The sequence below is a fragment of the Nanorana parkeri genome, unplaced genomic scaffold, assembly GCF_000935625.1.
Source record: "Nanorana parkeri isolate BGI_ZX_2015 unplaced genomic scaffold, ASM93562v1 scaffold56, whole genome shotgun sequence".
In the NCBI taxonomy this organism is placed as follows: Eukaryota; Metazoa; Chordata; class Amphibia; order Anura; family Dicroglossidae; genus Nanorana; species Nanorana parkeri.
Window position 1 is genome coordinate 548,292 of NW_017306324.1, and position 14,304 is coordinate 562,595.

The following is a 14,304-nucleotide window of genomic DNA, read 5'->3' on the forward strand; positions in this document are numbered from 1 at the left end:
TGTTACTACACCCCCCCCCCCCCCCCATGTGGTGCACAGACAGAAGGTGATGTCCAGGAAATGGTTAAATTGCTCAGTAGCAGGAGATTAAAACTTCATGTTCGGTTTATCCCGAAAACATTTCACTTAATAGGATTTTTATGATGAATAGCTTAGGCCGGTGTTATGTTGGTGAGGTATGTCAAACGTAAATGAAACTGGAGGCTGAATGGGGCATTAGGGGGCCACACATCTGTTACAGGGGGCCACACATCTGTTACAGGGGGCCACGCTTCTGATACAGGGGGCCATACATCTGTTTCAAGGGCGCACACTTCTGTTACAGGGGGTCACTCTTCTGATACTGGGGGTCACTCTTCTGATACAGGGGGCCACACTTCTGATACAGGGGGTCACACTTCTAATACAGGGGGTCACTCCTCTGTTACAGAGGTGCACACTTCTGTTACAGGGGTCATACTTCTAATATAGGGGGTCACTTCTCTGTTACAGGGACGCACACTACTGTTACAGGGTCGGCGCACACTTCTGTTACAGGGGGTCACTCTTCTGATACAGGGGGCACATTTCTGTTACAGGGTGGGCGCACACTTCTGTTACAGGGGGCCACACTTCTGTTATAGGGGGCCACACTTCTGTTAAAGCGGGCCCTACCTACCTAGCTGGAAAAATACTCTTTTTAGAACTGCATTGACCGTTCCCTGGTAGAACATTGAAACATTCTTTAAAGATTACATGAACCCCAACAATTCTTTAATTTCCTCCCGTTTGGTCTGTTAAATATACCATTGAAGACATTTTGTTCTATCTGTTTTGTTAAAGCAGAACAGTTCCAATGTAGGGATGGCCCCGCTTCTGATACAGCTGAACTCCAGGCAGATAAAAAATACACATTAAAAGAGAACTATGGGGTGACCTTTTTATCCCATAGTTCTCTTTAGGGTCACGGAAGGACATATTCTAACGTCCTCCTGTGACCCAAAGCTCAGTATATAGCAAGCTATATGCTAGACCGCCGAAGCCGGGAAGGACCCCAACATTACTGTTGAGATCCACACAGCTGCGTGAGTGACAGCGGGTTCTGCCTATCAGGAGGCAGAGCCAGCTGTGCCCGCCCCCTCCCCGTCTGTTCCTCCAGTCAGCGCTGGAGGATCGGAGAGGGGAGGGGGGGGGGGGATCTCTGCGGGGGGCGGTGTCTGACAATCACAGCTCTCTGCAGGGAGATGATCGGAAAGTGAGCAAATGACAGTTTCAATGTCACACGTCGGCTCGAACTATGATGAGTGAAAATCACTCACCTCATAGATCTCCTTTAATGCAGCGCTGTATTCATGATTACATAATTACATGTATGTGTTTTTAATGCATGCAGTGTAAATACCTGAATTTGACCTGGTATCAGCCTCTGTACAGTAAACCTGCATAGGAGAGTAGGAGGCAGCACAAGAAGCCAATCAGTCCATGTGCCTACATGGAACATGCTGATAGAAGAAGAGAGCTGAGTGACAGAGAGATAAGCTCATCACTGCACTGCTCCTTTTTTCACTGTCCAGTCACAGACTGAGAATGGGCCCATGACAGCCTGGGCTGGAAGGAAATTGTTAAAAGATGTAGGTTGTCATTCAACCTAGACGACATCTAGTGGTGGAAAAGAAGTACTGCGGGGAGGATAGCTGTGGATTGAGAGTATTTCAGCAAAAGCTGATATTTTTATTTGATCTTTAATGGGCTATTTATTTTTATTATTTTTGGCTGGACCTTTGCTCTAAACATTTACAGAATCTATCACTGACAGGTCCTCTTTTCTACTCATCTTACATTGAAGCTCTCAGCATCCAGATACCGTACAGTTTTATGACAGCCACCTATTGCTTGTGGTGGTTACAGGAAGTTATCCCGGATATATACAGTTCAGTATTCAGTCCTCAGATTTCTCGTCCCGATTCGGAGACGGGGCCCCTTTGCAGATTCTACGATCGGCACCGGTGATGCTTCCATTTCTTGACAGCGAAATGCAGGTTCTTGTTCCTCTTCTGCCAGGGGTAGGCGTTGTTCACTACCAGTTTGTCGTCCTGCACGTCGCCGCCGATGACGTAAGTGCCGCTGCGGGTCCCGCGCATGATGTTCTGCACGCAGGTGGCATCCAGGTCCAGCCACTGCTGGAGGCGAGGGAAGAGGTCAGCCTTGAGGAGCGGGCCGTGCTTTAGAATGTCCACCTTGGAATCCATGTCGAAGTCTGAAACCGAGGACAAGGTGGTGTTTCTTTTCGTGATGCGAACTTTGGCAACTACAAAAGAAAATAAATATATCTTTGTTAGATCTTTGATTGCCCTTAAAGGGACAGTCCACCCGAAAGGGACATTTTAGTTAGAGGTAGGGCCAGGGTGTGCCAATACTTTTGGCAATATAGTGTATATTAGACTTACTTTAAAAGTGAGTTCCTCTGCCATTGGAGATCAGTGTCCTTTGGCAGGACAGAGATCTGATCATTAAAAACCTAAAGAGATGTAAAGCTGATGGTTCAGCTCTCCATTATTCACCAAAACATTATCATTAAAAGAGTTTTGTGGGTGGACTGACCCTTTAATTAGTATGTGGAGGGCTACAAGTCCCAGCATAACATTCCCATCTGCTCTGTATACAATATCTGTGGCTGTGCACCTTTTATGGCAGCCGAGTCTCTCGGTAGCCTGGGATGTATTTATACAATGAGCAGTTATATTCCTCTCTGTCATCGCTATACGTGGAGGAGAGAAGACGCATCTTCCAGAGGCGAATGTGGACTGGAGTCACGCTGCCGCTTTCAGCACCTTTTATGGATCTGCAGCTTAAGCGAACGGCTGAAAAAGTTATCTTTAAACATCTCGGAGATGTTTTGGGATCTTCTCACCTACTTGTCCAGCCAGATTATTCAAGGGAAAAAATAGATTGCTTTAAAGGAGAGTAGAGAGTATTTCCAATAAGTTATTGTTCAGTGTTTACTTCTCCGACATCAGCCCCACCCCCTAAGGACCCTCTGGCAGTATTTAATGCTTTTTATTTTTTATACTTACCTTTCCTGTTGTCTTCAGGCCAATCACTTGACACACTTGGCCATCATGATGCAAAGAGTAGCATTCTTTGCATCATTACACTTTTAGTGCAAATGGTAACATCCCCTCAGGGGCGGGTCCATGATGCCCTACACTTACAGTAGATCAAGGTGTGATAGTCAAGTGTCTACAAGGCTGTATTAAAAAAAAAAAAATATATATAGGTATAATATACATATACAGTATATACAGGTGAAACTCGAATAATTAGAATATCGTGCAAAGTTCATTTATTTCACTAATGCAACTTTAAAAGTTGAAACTAATATATGAGATAGACTCATTACATGCAAAGCAAGATAATTCAAGCCGTGATTTGTCATCATTGTGATGATTATGGCTTACAGATCATGAAAACCCCAAGAACCCCAAATCCACAACCTCAGAAAAGTAGATTATTACATGCAATCAATAAAACAAGGATTGTACATAGAACAATATCGGACCTCTGAAAAGTACAAGCATGCATATGTACTCAGTACTTGGTTTGGGCCCCTTTTGCAGAACTTACTGCAATTACTTTTGCACGATATTCTAATTATTCGAGTTTCACCTGTATATATATATATACTGCATACATCTGGGAAAGTTTGGACAGCTAGGGAAATAGGGAAAGAACGTACCAGTGTTTTGTAATTTGGGGTTCCGGGATTGGTCTACAAGAAATATATTATCTCCACGTCAATGTTGCATAACCCCGGCGAGCTTTGATTTCTCCCAGTGACAGCTGTGTGTTGGATGCCAGGCGGCGTACTTACTGAAATCATTAGCACAGAACGTATCCAGGATCTCCTTGGCACTGCTGGCCTCATCGAGTTCACAATCCCTGCAGCTGGCTCTGGGCACTGCTGTAACAGAAGGCAGGAATTAGAGCAAAGCTTCAGTTATACCGTGTCTGTCTATCTCTGTGCATAGCCCTCTCCCCCAATAGTTTTTCAAGGGTCTCCCCGCTTGTATCCTCCCTTAAAATGAACCTCCAGCAAGATTTGAGTCTCCTGCAGTGGTTCTGGTGATAGAGCCAGGCATTAGAAGCACTTTGAAAGAATAGTGGATGCATAAAAATGGAAAAGCTCCTTAAAGAGGCCCTGTCACTAAGCCCAGCTCCGGGCCCACTTACTGTATACTTTCCTTCACTGCTGCTCTTCTGTTGGAGTTTGGAGTCAAATCCTGTGCAAGCTCCATATCAGATGGTGTCGGAGCTTACACAGGATTGATGATGTCTTCCCCTCCGTAATGTGACATAGTTAGAGTCTGGGGATTGGATGCTCAGACCCAAAGATTGGCAGAGGTCACATGCTACCCTATACCTATTATTTAACTTATGATTTATATCTATTAATATTTATAGCTGATGTAGGTATTTCTAAGTGCAGGATGTGATGGGAAGAAAAAGCTTTCAGGAAATAGAAGGTGACAGGGTATAGAACCCCAGCCCTGGAGGACCAGCAATGCAATGCCCATAGATATGACTTACTTCTCCGATTGCTCGTGCCGTTTGTGATTGTGGAGATGCACATGCCGTGATCGATAGGAAACTGGTCACATTTCAGAATCTCTGGCCAGGGGTATCCATAGCAAGCCATTATTGGCGCACAGCTGTTCCTTACCGCCTCGCACAGGCTGCGGCACGGCTTGATGAGTCGATCTCTAAAGAAAAAGTGATTACAGCATTACTTCTATATTCTATTTCACATTCTCGCCACTTGTTAAAGGGCTAATGAACATTGTCTGAGAATTGGTTCACTTCCTCCTATTTATCTGCTAAGAGTGGCAATCGGTCATTAAATAGATGACACAAAGATGGCTTCCTATGGTGTAGGATGTATGAGCAATCAGACACACATTAGTAGAGCATTGTGTGATCATTCAATACTAATCTTTGCCTTTTGCCCCATTTATCTAATCAATCAGGTCAATCACCGGTCATTGTAGTAGTGTTGTCACCCATGTAGGTAGTACAGAGGGGAGCCATGTTTTCCAACACAAAACAGGTGCCTAGATCAGTGTATCTCAACCTTTCTTCAGTCATGGCTCCCTGTAAAGGTGGCCATACACTTTACAACCCTCACAAGACTTTTGTCTTGCGAGGGTTGTAAAGTACTTAAGAAAATGTACGATCTGCCCATCTTGGACAGGCAGATCGTACTTGCGATCATCGCAAGCCCGCCCCCTGCATGGGCACCTTTAAAGTATGCAAAATCTCCAGGCACCCCACTCTAAAATGTAACATATTTTAAGGGGGAACCGCATGGAAAAACAAACATAAAAGTGGGGTTCCCCCTTCGAATCAGTGCTTCGCCTTTCACATCAAATTCCCTCCTCCTTTCACATCAGTGTCCCCACTTCACATCTTAATCCCTCTTTACATTAGGAACCCCGTTCACATCAGAATCCTCCCTTTACATCAGTGTGTACCTTTCACATTAGGAGCCCCCTTTACATCAGAGTCCCCCCTTTACATCAGAATTCCCCCTCCTTTCACATCAGGGTCCCCCTTTACATCAGTGTCCGCCTATCTTCATATCAGTATGCATAGCTACATTAATTTCTGTCTTTTATATCTGCATGAAGCGTATATTGATTGATCTTTATTGCTCCTTCTTTCTTGCTGAAAACACACCCGGACATATTGATAGGCAAATAGACTAGGGTTAGGCAACCTCGGCACTCCAGCTGTGGTCAAACTACAACCCCCATCATGCCTATGCCTCTGGTAGTCGTGCCTGTGACTCTTGCAATGCCTCGTGGGACTTGTAGTTCCACAACAGCTGGACTGCTGAGGTTTCTTACCTATCAGTGAACCTACAAATATCAATACAGAATACATTGATAGGAATAAGGAAATCCCAGTACAGAATACATTGATAGGAATAAGGAAATCCCAGTACTATAAATCACATTCAAATCATTTTCAGGTACAGAGTACAATGGACTCGCAATGTATAAAATGTGATTATTGTTCCTTAGAATGAATATATCATTCTCAGCACTAAGACGATGACTGCCGGTATCATGAAATCCTAAGTCTAGGCCTTCATGGTCTTATAATAGGATGTAACACTTCTCCACTGGAGGTGACTGGATGTGGGTAGGTGGCCTCAATTCTGTTGTCAACTTCTATGTTTCACCGAAACAAAGGACAGGAGGCTCCGTGGTGCCCGGCAGCAGCGAGTGACGCACGTACGGGTCATCCGACTATAATTGAAAGAGACATCCGACAATACAAAGCCATTCATGGGGAGACGGGGCACCTAATTGCTGTGTGAGTGACGCAGGTAGAGTCACCATTACTATGTGCTAAAACAAGGAGAATAATGAGGTGTCACCGTTGGCTCCAGGGAGGCCATTGTGATCATTGGAGGGAAGGGGAGCCGTTATGTAAGAGTTTAGGGATGAGATTGGTTTTATATTGGGATTACAGAGGGTGGGAAATTGGGTAATAATTATGGCTCACTGATGTGAACATTTTTAGATCTTGGATGTGTGATATGGAGCGCCTCTTAAAAAATAGTCATCCCACTTGAAAGTTCTTCTAGGTGGTTAGATATATCAGATGCGTTTCACACACATCCACCCTAATGCAGGCTATAAAGTACAGCTTTACCACCACTTAATATTGTTGTTCAGGCCCTGAGAAAGGAGGAGGCTGATTCCCCCGAAACGCATTGGATGTCTCTGACATAACAATTTAAATAAACAACCTAGATGAACTTGTATGTGAGATATATGTAAAAAATAAGTCAAGGCAACTATTTTTCTTAAAGACGTTTCACTGGTCATCCAACCAGCTTTCTCAAATCAGAATTTTGAATTGAGAAAGCTGGTTGGATGACCAGTGAAACGTCTTTGAGAAAAATACGGCAGGTCCAGTTGCCTTGACTTATTTTTTTTCTCTGCAATAAGTTTTTATTGAACACATTTGCATATAAAAGTTGTAGATACAAGAGTGAGGATAACAAACCCCATCAAAAGTATAGCTGGGTATGGGCCCGAGCCTCTACCATCATAAACGCAACATTGCACTTCGTGCATCCAGAATTCGTAGTTATCAAGTTGCCTTGACTTATTTTTTACACATATACCATGACCTGGATGAATGAGAACCTTCACAGTTTTATGTGAGATGACCATTTTTTGAGGAGGGGTTCCTAAGCACACATCTAGGATTTGATCTTCTATCCCCCCCCCCCCCCCCCCACCTGCGAGAGCACCTGCTCTAGATGAGCCTTTTAAGTGAAATGACCATTTTTTTTAAGAGGCGCTCCCAACCACACATCCAGGATTTGATCTTCTGTTGAGCGATCCCCCCCATCGTGACCAGAGAGGCAGCAGAGTGGGACCATAAACAGGTCCATACACTACACACACTCAGTTAATACGGGTTACCTCTCTCAAGGAGAACATACCCTATTCACATCAAAACAGATTCCTTCTTCTCCTCCTAGGCGTGTCTACAATAAAGTGCGCCCCAGTAGTCCCGCCCATCTTCTGGCAACCAGTAACGTCCCTGGTTGCCAGGAGCTGGGTGTGACGCCAGCCAGAGTGTCCAGTCCGCATGCACATCTTGCCCTTACACATCTCCCCGCCTGGCTCTTAGCAACCTGGGATGCTCTGTGCAGCATCCTGGCTGGCCCCTAGCAACCAGTGAGGTCACTGGTTGCCAGGAGCCGGGTGTGATGCCAGCCAGGGTGTCCAGTCTGCATACACATATCTGTGGCCCTTTCACATCTTCCCGTCCAGCACTTACCAACCTTGTATGCTCTGGGCGGCGTCCTAGCCAGCTCCTAGCAACCAGTGACATCACTGGTTGCCAGGAGCCGATCAGGATGCTGGCCAGACCGTCTCTGGTTGGGGAGAGAAAAAAGTCAGCTGTCTCTGTGTATCTGCAAACTTTCACTGACCCACAGAGCAGTCCCGTCCACTCCCTTCAAGTGGTGCCTGGGCATGTGCCATATGTGTCATGCCCTGGATATGCCACTGCCTCTCCTACTAGCACTGCCACAGATCTATAAATTCACAAACATTTTTAGAACAGTTTGGGGACCAGTTTCCACGTCTGGGATGAAATCGGACATATTTGTGGATGATCGGACAATGACCTCAACATGGCTAATGAATGGCCGGTTGCATTGATTAGTAGAAAATGGATAGAGATCATTTTTCCATGGTATTGGGCTTTTAGATGCAAGGAATTGTTAGTTCTTGGCTCAGGAGGAAAACATGGAAATTAAACTTATTTCGAAAACACCCTTATCAAATCCCTGACCCTAACGCGTATATGTACCCCAAGGTTAAAGAGGAACCAAAGCCAAAACTTTTTTTTTTTGGATAGAGTAAAGGCGGGTTACAACTCTTGTCAGATTTTTTTTTTTGTACTCTGTGTCCCATTGGAGAGATTTCTCTACACTTCCTGTGCAATAGAGTCAATAGGAAGTGAGAGGAAATCCTTCTAAAGAAAGGCAAATCCCTGGTGGTCAGCAGAACTAGTCTCCCCATTGGAAGATTTTTTATCTATTCCCCTCTAATAGCCACAATAGAAAGTGAGGGAAATCCTTGGTGGACGGCAGGGTCAACAGAAATAGTGTCCCCATTGGAAGATTTCCCATCTTTTCCTATCTGATAGCCACAACAGGAAGTGAGAGTAGTTCTCTCTAGAGCAAGGTTAGGCAACCTTGGCTCTCTAGCTGTGCTGAAACTACAAATCCCATGATGCTACTGCTTCTTGGAGTCATGCCTGTGGCTTGCAATGTCTTATGGGATTTGTAGTTTCAGTACAGCTGGAGAGCCGAGGTTGCCTACCCCCTGCTCTAGAGAGAAGGCAATCCCTGGTGGTCAGCAGGGTTATCAGAACTAGTGTTACCCAAGCTCACTCCTGTGATGGACTACAATCTCAATTCAAATGAGTAAACTAAACATGAGATTGTAGTCCATCCCGGGAGTGAGCTTGGAGCGGTGACTACTTTACAACACACACAGGGACCATGGGGAACACAAGTAGCCACCCTCCAGAAGGAAGGACAGTGTCAGCACCAATTCAGAGATGATTGGAGGATCTACAGCCGAGTGATACACAAATAAGATACATTGTTGTTCATAGTTGAGGTACTTGAATATATTTTTAAGCTTTAACTCCTGAGTCTAGTGTCACTTTAAGCTGACCCTTCACCGGTAGATTTTCATACGGACGTTCATATGAAAAACTCAGAACATTTGATAACGCCATCAGAGACTTGACGAGTGTTGTTCAAAATTTTGTCTGATTCCCACATTCGATTTTAGAATAAATGGAGTTTCCCGAATGAAAAACACATTCACTGTTATATCTGTACAAAAATAAGTCAAGGCAACTGGACTTGGTGTATTTTTCCTGAAGACGTTTCACTTGTCATCCGACCAGCTTTCTCAATTCTGAATTGAGGAAGCTGGTTGGATGACCATTGAAACGTCTTCAAGAAAAATACAGCAAGCCCAGTTGCCTTGACTTGTTTTTTACAGATATACCATGACCCGGATGAATGAACCTTCACAGACACATTCACTGTTAGAATTTTGCTCAAGAAAAATGGATTCTTTGTGTTTTTCATCACTGCGTCTATTTGACCCCAATAACTATTAGAAAATCAAATGAACATTTTGAAAAAAAATAAAATTTTCAAAGGAAATGTTATTGGGGTATGACCAGCTTTCAGAGCCTGTTCACACATATAGTGGTGACCTGCATTGTGCCTCATCAGATCAACGCAAGTCACGACAAGGACACATAGAAAACAATAACGCAATGGTTGGTGTACTGCGATAAAAATGCGAACATGCTGCGTTTTATCACAGCGCAGTGCATGCCACCGCAGGTCCCCCATACGGGGACCTGAATGGAGTGTACACATTGAACACTTCACATAAAGTTTTTTTAAAGAAAAAAATGTAGGGCTGTGGAGATTAAAGATTATTTTCTCGATTAATCGTTAAACTTTTTGATCGATGAAAATTATTTGCTCCGTCAGCTAACGAAGGGAAGGGGGAGGAGTCCGGTGACGTCGATGTCCGTGACGTCACCGGACTCCTCCCCCCTTCGTTAGCCGACGGAGCCACTTGGGCCGGTGAGTTTGCCCAAGAAACTTTCTGCATGAGCGCCAGCCAAGGCATTGGCCTATACACATACAGCACAGCAATGAAGTAATAAAATGAACTAGGATCACACTAATCCAGCACGTTATTATTCTGAGTTGGCCCACGCAAGCGGCGGCCATATTGAGTGGGGCACGTGAGATAAATAACGTGCTGGATTAGTGTGATCCTAGTTCATTTTATTACTTCATTGCTGTGCTGTATGTGGATAGGCCGATGTAGTTGGATCGGTATGTGCGTTATAATTAATCGAACGCAAAATTTTTAATATTTACCAGCCCTAAAAAAATGTAGTGACAGTTCCAGCAGGGTGCGATACAACACATACTCTCAGAGCTGTCACAATGCACGAGCCCATCCACAGCAGTTTAGCGGACAAGCTGGTGTGAACGATCTCTGAATGTAACCCTTAAAGGAGAACTATGAGATGAGTGATTTCCACTCACCTCATAGTTCTAGCCGACCTGCGACAATGAGACTGTCACAGGTAGGTCGGCTCAGCAGATCGGGAGGTGAGCGAACACATACCAGGTTCGCTCACCTCTCAATCCTGTCACGGCTCTCTGCCGTGACAGGGGGAGGGCCTGGATTCCCCTCTCCCCGCTCCGATCTGCCAGCGCTGACTGGCGGAACGGACGGGGGAGGGGGCCGGTACAGCTGGCTCTGCCTCTAGATAGGCAGAGCCAGCTGTCACTCACGCAGCTGGGCGGATCCCGTCATCTACGTCGGGATCTGCTCCGGCTGCGGCATCTCAATATACCGCGAGCTGTAGCTCGCGGTATACTGAGCTTAGGGTAACGGGAGGACGCTAGTTTGTGTCCTCCCGTTACCCTAAGGAGAACTATGGGGAAAAACACTGACCCCATAGTTCTCCTTTAACATGAGCTGTAGCCTAAAGGTCCCCACACACCTTACGATAATCATACGATAATCGCGGGAAATCCTGCGATTGTACGATTATCGTAAGGTGTGTGGAAGCCGTGCGACCTCTACTACTGTAAGGTCGCACGACTTACGGACATGTTCGAAAACCCGCCGAGCATCGTACGATATTCGGCGGGTTTGTGGCATGTCCGTACGATAACAGCCGTACGGGCCGGTGTGCGCAAGCGCACACTGCCCGTTCGGCATTGCGGTCATCGGAAGCCCGCCCCTCAGGGGGCGTGGCTTGCGATCATCGCAAGTACGATCTGCCTATGCAAGATAGGCAGATCGTACGTTTTTTTTAAGTACCTTACAACCATCGCAAGACAAAAGTCTTGCGATGGTTGTAAGGTGTGTGCCCAGCCTTAGACAGACATGGGGTCCGGTCATTTCAGTTCTTTTCTTTCCTCCTTCGCAAGAGGGAGGAAAAAACTGGATGGACAAGGATGTCACAATGGTGACTTCCAATCCGTACCGCTCTGATTGGAGGGGATCCTTGCACAGATCCCTTCCTGATCAGATAATGTAATTCAAGACCAACAAAAAACTCGTTTTTGAGGAGCGCGACTACCTATGATAAGAGTAATGGCCCAATGTGCTGAACTTGGAAAAATGTATATCAGTGTGCAATACAGACAACCAAAACTGATTAGTCATATAAAAGGGGACAAATTGATGACTTACAGTTGGGATGTGAGCCTATATGCCCTGGTGTCTCTCACAGAATGTTCTCCACAGTCTGTTTGATGCGATGTCCACAGCTAGCAGGTGGGAAGAGAGTAGGTGTCTGCCCGGACCGGAGTGGGAAAACGAATCAGATAATGTGGAAGTGTCCTAACACCTAGGGCTTCATTTATAAAACCATATAGGATTATATAATGAGGGAAATTTATCAGATCTGGAGCAGCTGTGCACGGCAACCAATCAGCTTCTCTCTTCAGTTTGTTCAGTTAAGATTTGAACATGAAAGATAGAAGCTGATTGGTTGCCGTGCACATCTGCTCCAGTTTTGATAAATTCCCCCCTATGAGTATAGGAAATTCCTACACTCGTCAACGCCATCAGAGGGGGTGCTAGTGAAATGCAAAGTTTTATAAATGAAGCTTGTAAAGTAGATGTAAACTGAATGACATGTAGTGTGCTATAGCGCCGGGAATACCAAACAATTGAGATCCTGTTTTTCCTATAAAATAAAATGTTCTCCTTTTTTTCATCCTTTTTCCAATCTCAGCACTGCTGATCTCCTCCAGCATCTTCCAGCCACTTCCTGTCTGCATGCACTGGCTCCAGCATCTGTTGCACATCATTGCTTTGGCTAAGGGCCAGTTCACACCAGATGCAGTTGTGATGCAGTCCGTTCAGTTTGACTGCTGCAGCCAAAATACATCACAATGCTTCCCTATGGGATTTCTTGTGCTGTAATCACACCATTGCAGTCCGTTCAGATGCAGTCAGAAAAAATACTGCTTGTCCTTTTTTAGCTGCATCTGATCGCACCGGAACGCATAAAAAAACGCATGCAAACGCACCGGAACGCATCAAAAACAAACACAGAATTGATTATGTCATCATCCAGGGACTTCCTCTTTGTAGGTACAGCCAACACTATCACCATACCTGCCAACAAAACAAGCATGTCTGAACTCCACAACAAACAAAGGAAATGCTCTGAGAGGAAAAAGGGAAGTTACCTAATTGTCTAATTAGCATTTTAGTTTAAAAAAAAAACGCATCACAGACGCGTCAAAACGCATCGAAATGGATTACAATGCAACTGCGCAGACGCACACAGTTGTGATGCAGTAACCCTTAAAGTGACAACAGTGGACCATATTGTAGCAATCTTGTAACCTAGGGGGCATGTGACAGGGTGACAATGTGGAAACAAAATTAGAAGACAGTTGTCACCCTATAACAGGAAGTGCCTGAATGAGGACCTTCATGGTGGCACCAGCAACTGTTATTTTAATGAAAGCTGCAGATTTAGAAAATGACTTTATTACAGAGCTGGACAAATCCCAGAAGCCAGGTCACCATTGCTCCTTAGAATTTACGGCTGGCGCCTAACCTGACGTTTTCTCTAGTTGTTGTGTATGGAGCTGGCTCCTGGATTGGACTGGCTGGCTCCTGGATTAGACTGTGACTGGCTCCTGGATTGGACTGACTGGCTCCTGGATTGGACTGACTGGCTCCTGGATTGGACTGACTGGCTCCTGGATTGGACTGACTGGCTCCTGGATTGGACTGACTGGCTCCTGGATTGGACTGACTGGCTCCTGGGTTGGACTGACTGGCTCCTAGATTGGACTGACTGGCTCCTGGATTCCATATTACTTTGTTTTCTTCAATAACATATTTAGGCTTATGTCAGATTTCGGTGATTGGGTTTACATCGACGTTACCCGTATTCATAAATATACTTGAGGAATGAATGATTAATAATGAAGATCTCACTGACTTCCTCCAACATGCTCATGCAATAATATCTGCAATAAAAAATGGGGGTCTTACCCTTCCAAGCAAATAGGTGCGAACAGCGAACATAGGAATATCCGCGCGTCTGGGTGACATTCCCGCGCCAGTAGCGGCAACCAGCTGGAAGACTGCTGGATCACCTCGGCCATGGTCTCATGCTCCAACAAGTTGGGAATCCTCATCTCGGTGTACCCAATGCCGTAGCACAGAGGCATGTGCCTCGGGATGGTCATACATCTGGAGGAACTGCTCACAAAGTCCACGTACATAGCCCGAGAGCCACACGTCAAGAAGCACACCAAAAAGACCAGCGGCCACCCACGGCCCGGACGTCTCAGGTGTTGCCGTTGCTGCCCTCTCATGGTCCTCTGGCCCGTAGCCTGGTGTCTATAGAACCTGGTGATGCTCCTTCTCCACGAACCACCAAGCAAGTGACGTTCTTTTACTTTTGGCTAATGGATTTTTATAGTGCCGGGGCCAATTTCCTCCTAATCCTTTCTCATTAAGATCCATCACTCTTGGTGCTTCAGTGGACAAGACAATACCACAGTTTGTGTTTGCCAATGGCCCCGATTGTTTGGTCTTGCAGGGGGCCCGCTTAAACCAGCAGGTGTTGTAATGAGGACAGACAAGGGGGTTGGAAGGTTAAACTTTCTCGCATGGAGCTTTATCTTGGCCCATTATTGTA

The 14,304-nt window shown here is 45.4% G+C and overlaps 2 protein-coding genes across 2 annotated transcripts in view; one reads left to right on the forward strand and one right to left on the reverse strand.

The window, feature by feature from the left end:
- Positions 1 to 14,304, forward strand: part of P4HTM (prolyl 4-hydroxylase, transmembrane) — a 36,323-nt gene that overhangs the window by 6,950 nt on the left and 15,069 nt on the right. The window lies entirely within an intron of this gene.
- LOC108804418 (secreted frizzled-related protein 5-like) lies at positions 1,958 to 13,921 on the reverse strand. The gene is made up of 4 exons (XM_018576139.1): positions 13,653 to 13,921; positions 4,567 to 4,739; positions 3,851 to 3,937; positions 1,958 to 2,287 (listed from the first exon to the last, which is right to left on the reverse strand). Exons 1-4 carry the CDS (start codon positions 13,883 to 13,885, stop codon positions 1,971 to 1,973), a joined length of 810 nt encoding a protein of 269 aa, XP_018431641.1. The 5' UTR covers positions 13,886 to 13,921; the 3' UTR covers positions 1,958 to 1,970.

What these genes read in the sequence shown, in the direction of transcription:
- LOC108804418 (XM_018576139.1), bottom strand. Translation starts at nt 13,885, where the DNA reads ATGTACGTGGACTTTGTGAGCAGTTCCTCCAGATGTATGACCATCCCG. An exon ending in CGGCACGAGCAATCGGAGAA is followed by an intron (nt 3,938 to 4,566) that starts GTAAGTCATATC and finishes CTGTTACAGCAG; the next exon opens with TGCCCAGAGCCAGCTGCAGG. An exon ending in GTTCTGTGCTAATGATTTCA is followed by an intron (nt 2,288 to 3,850) that starts GTAAGTACGCCG and finishes TTTCTTTTGTAG; the next exon opens with TTGCCAAAGTTCGCATCACG.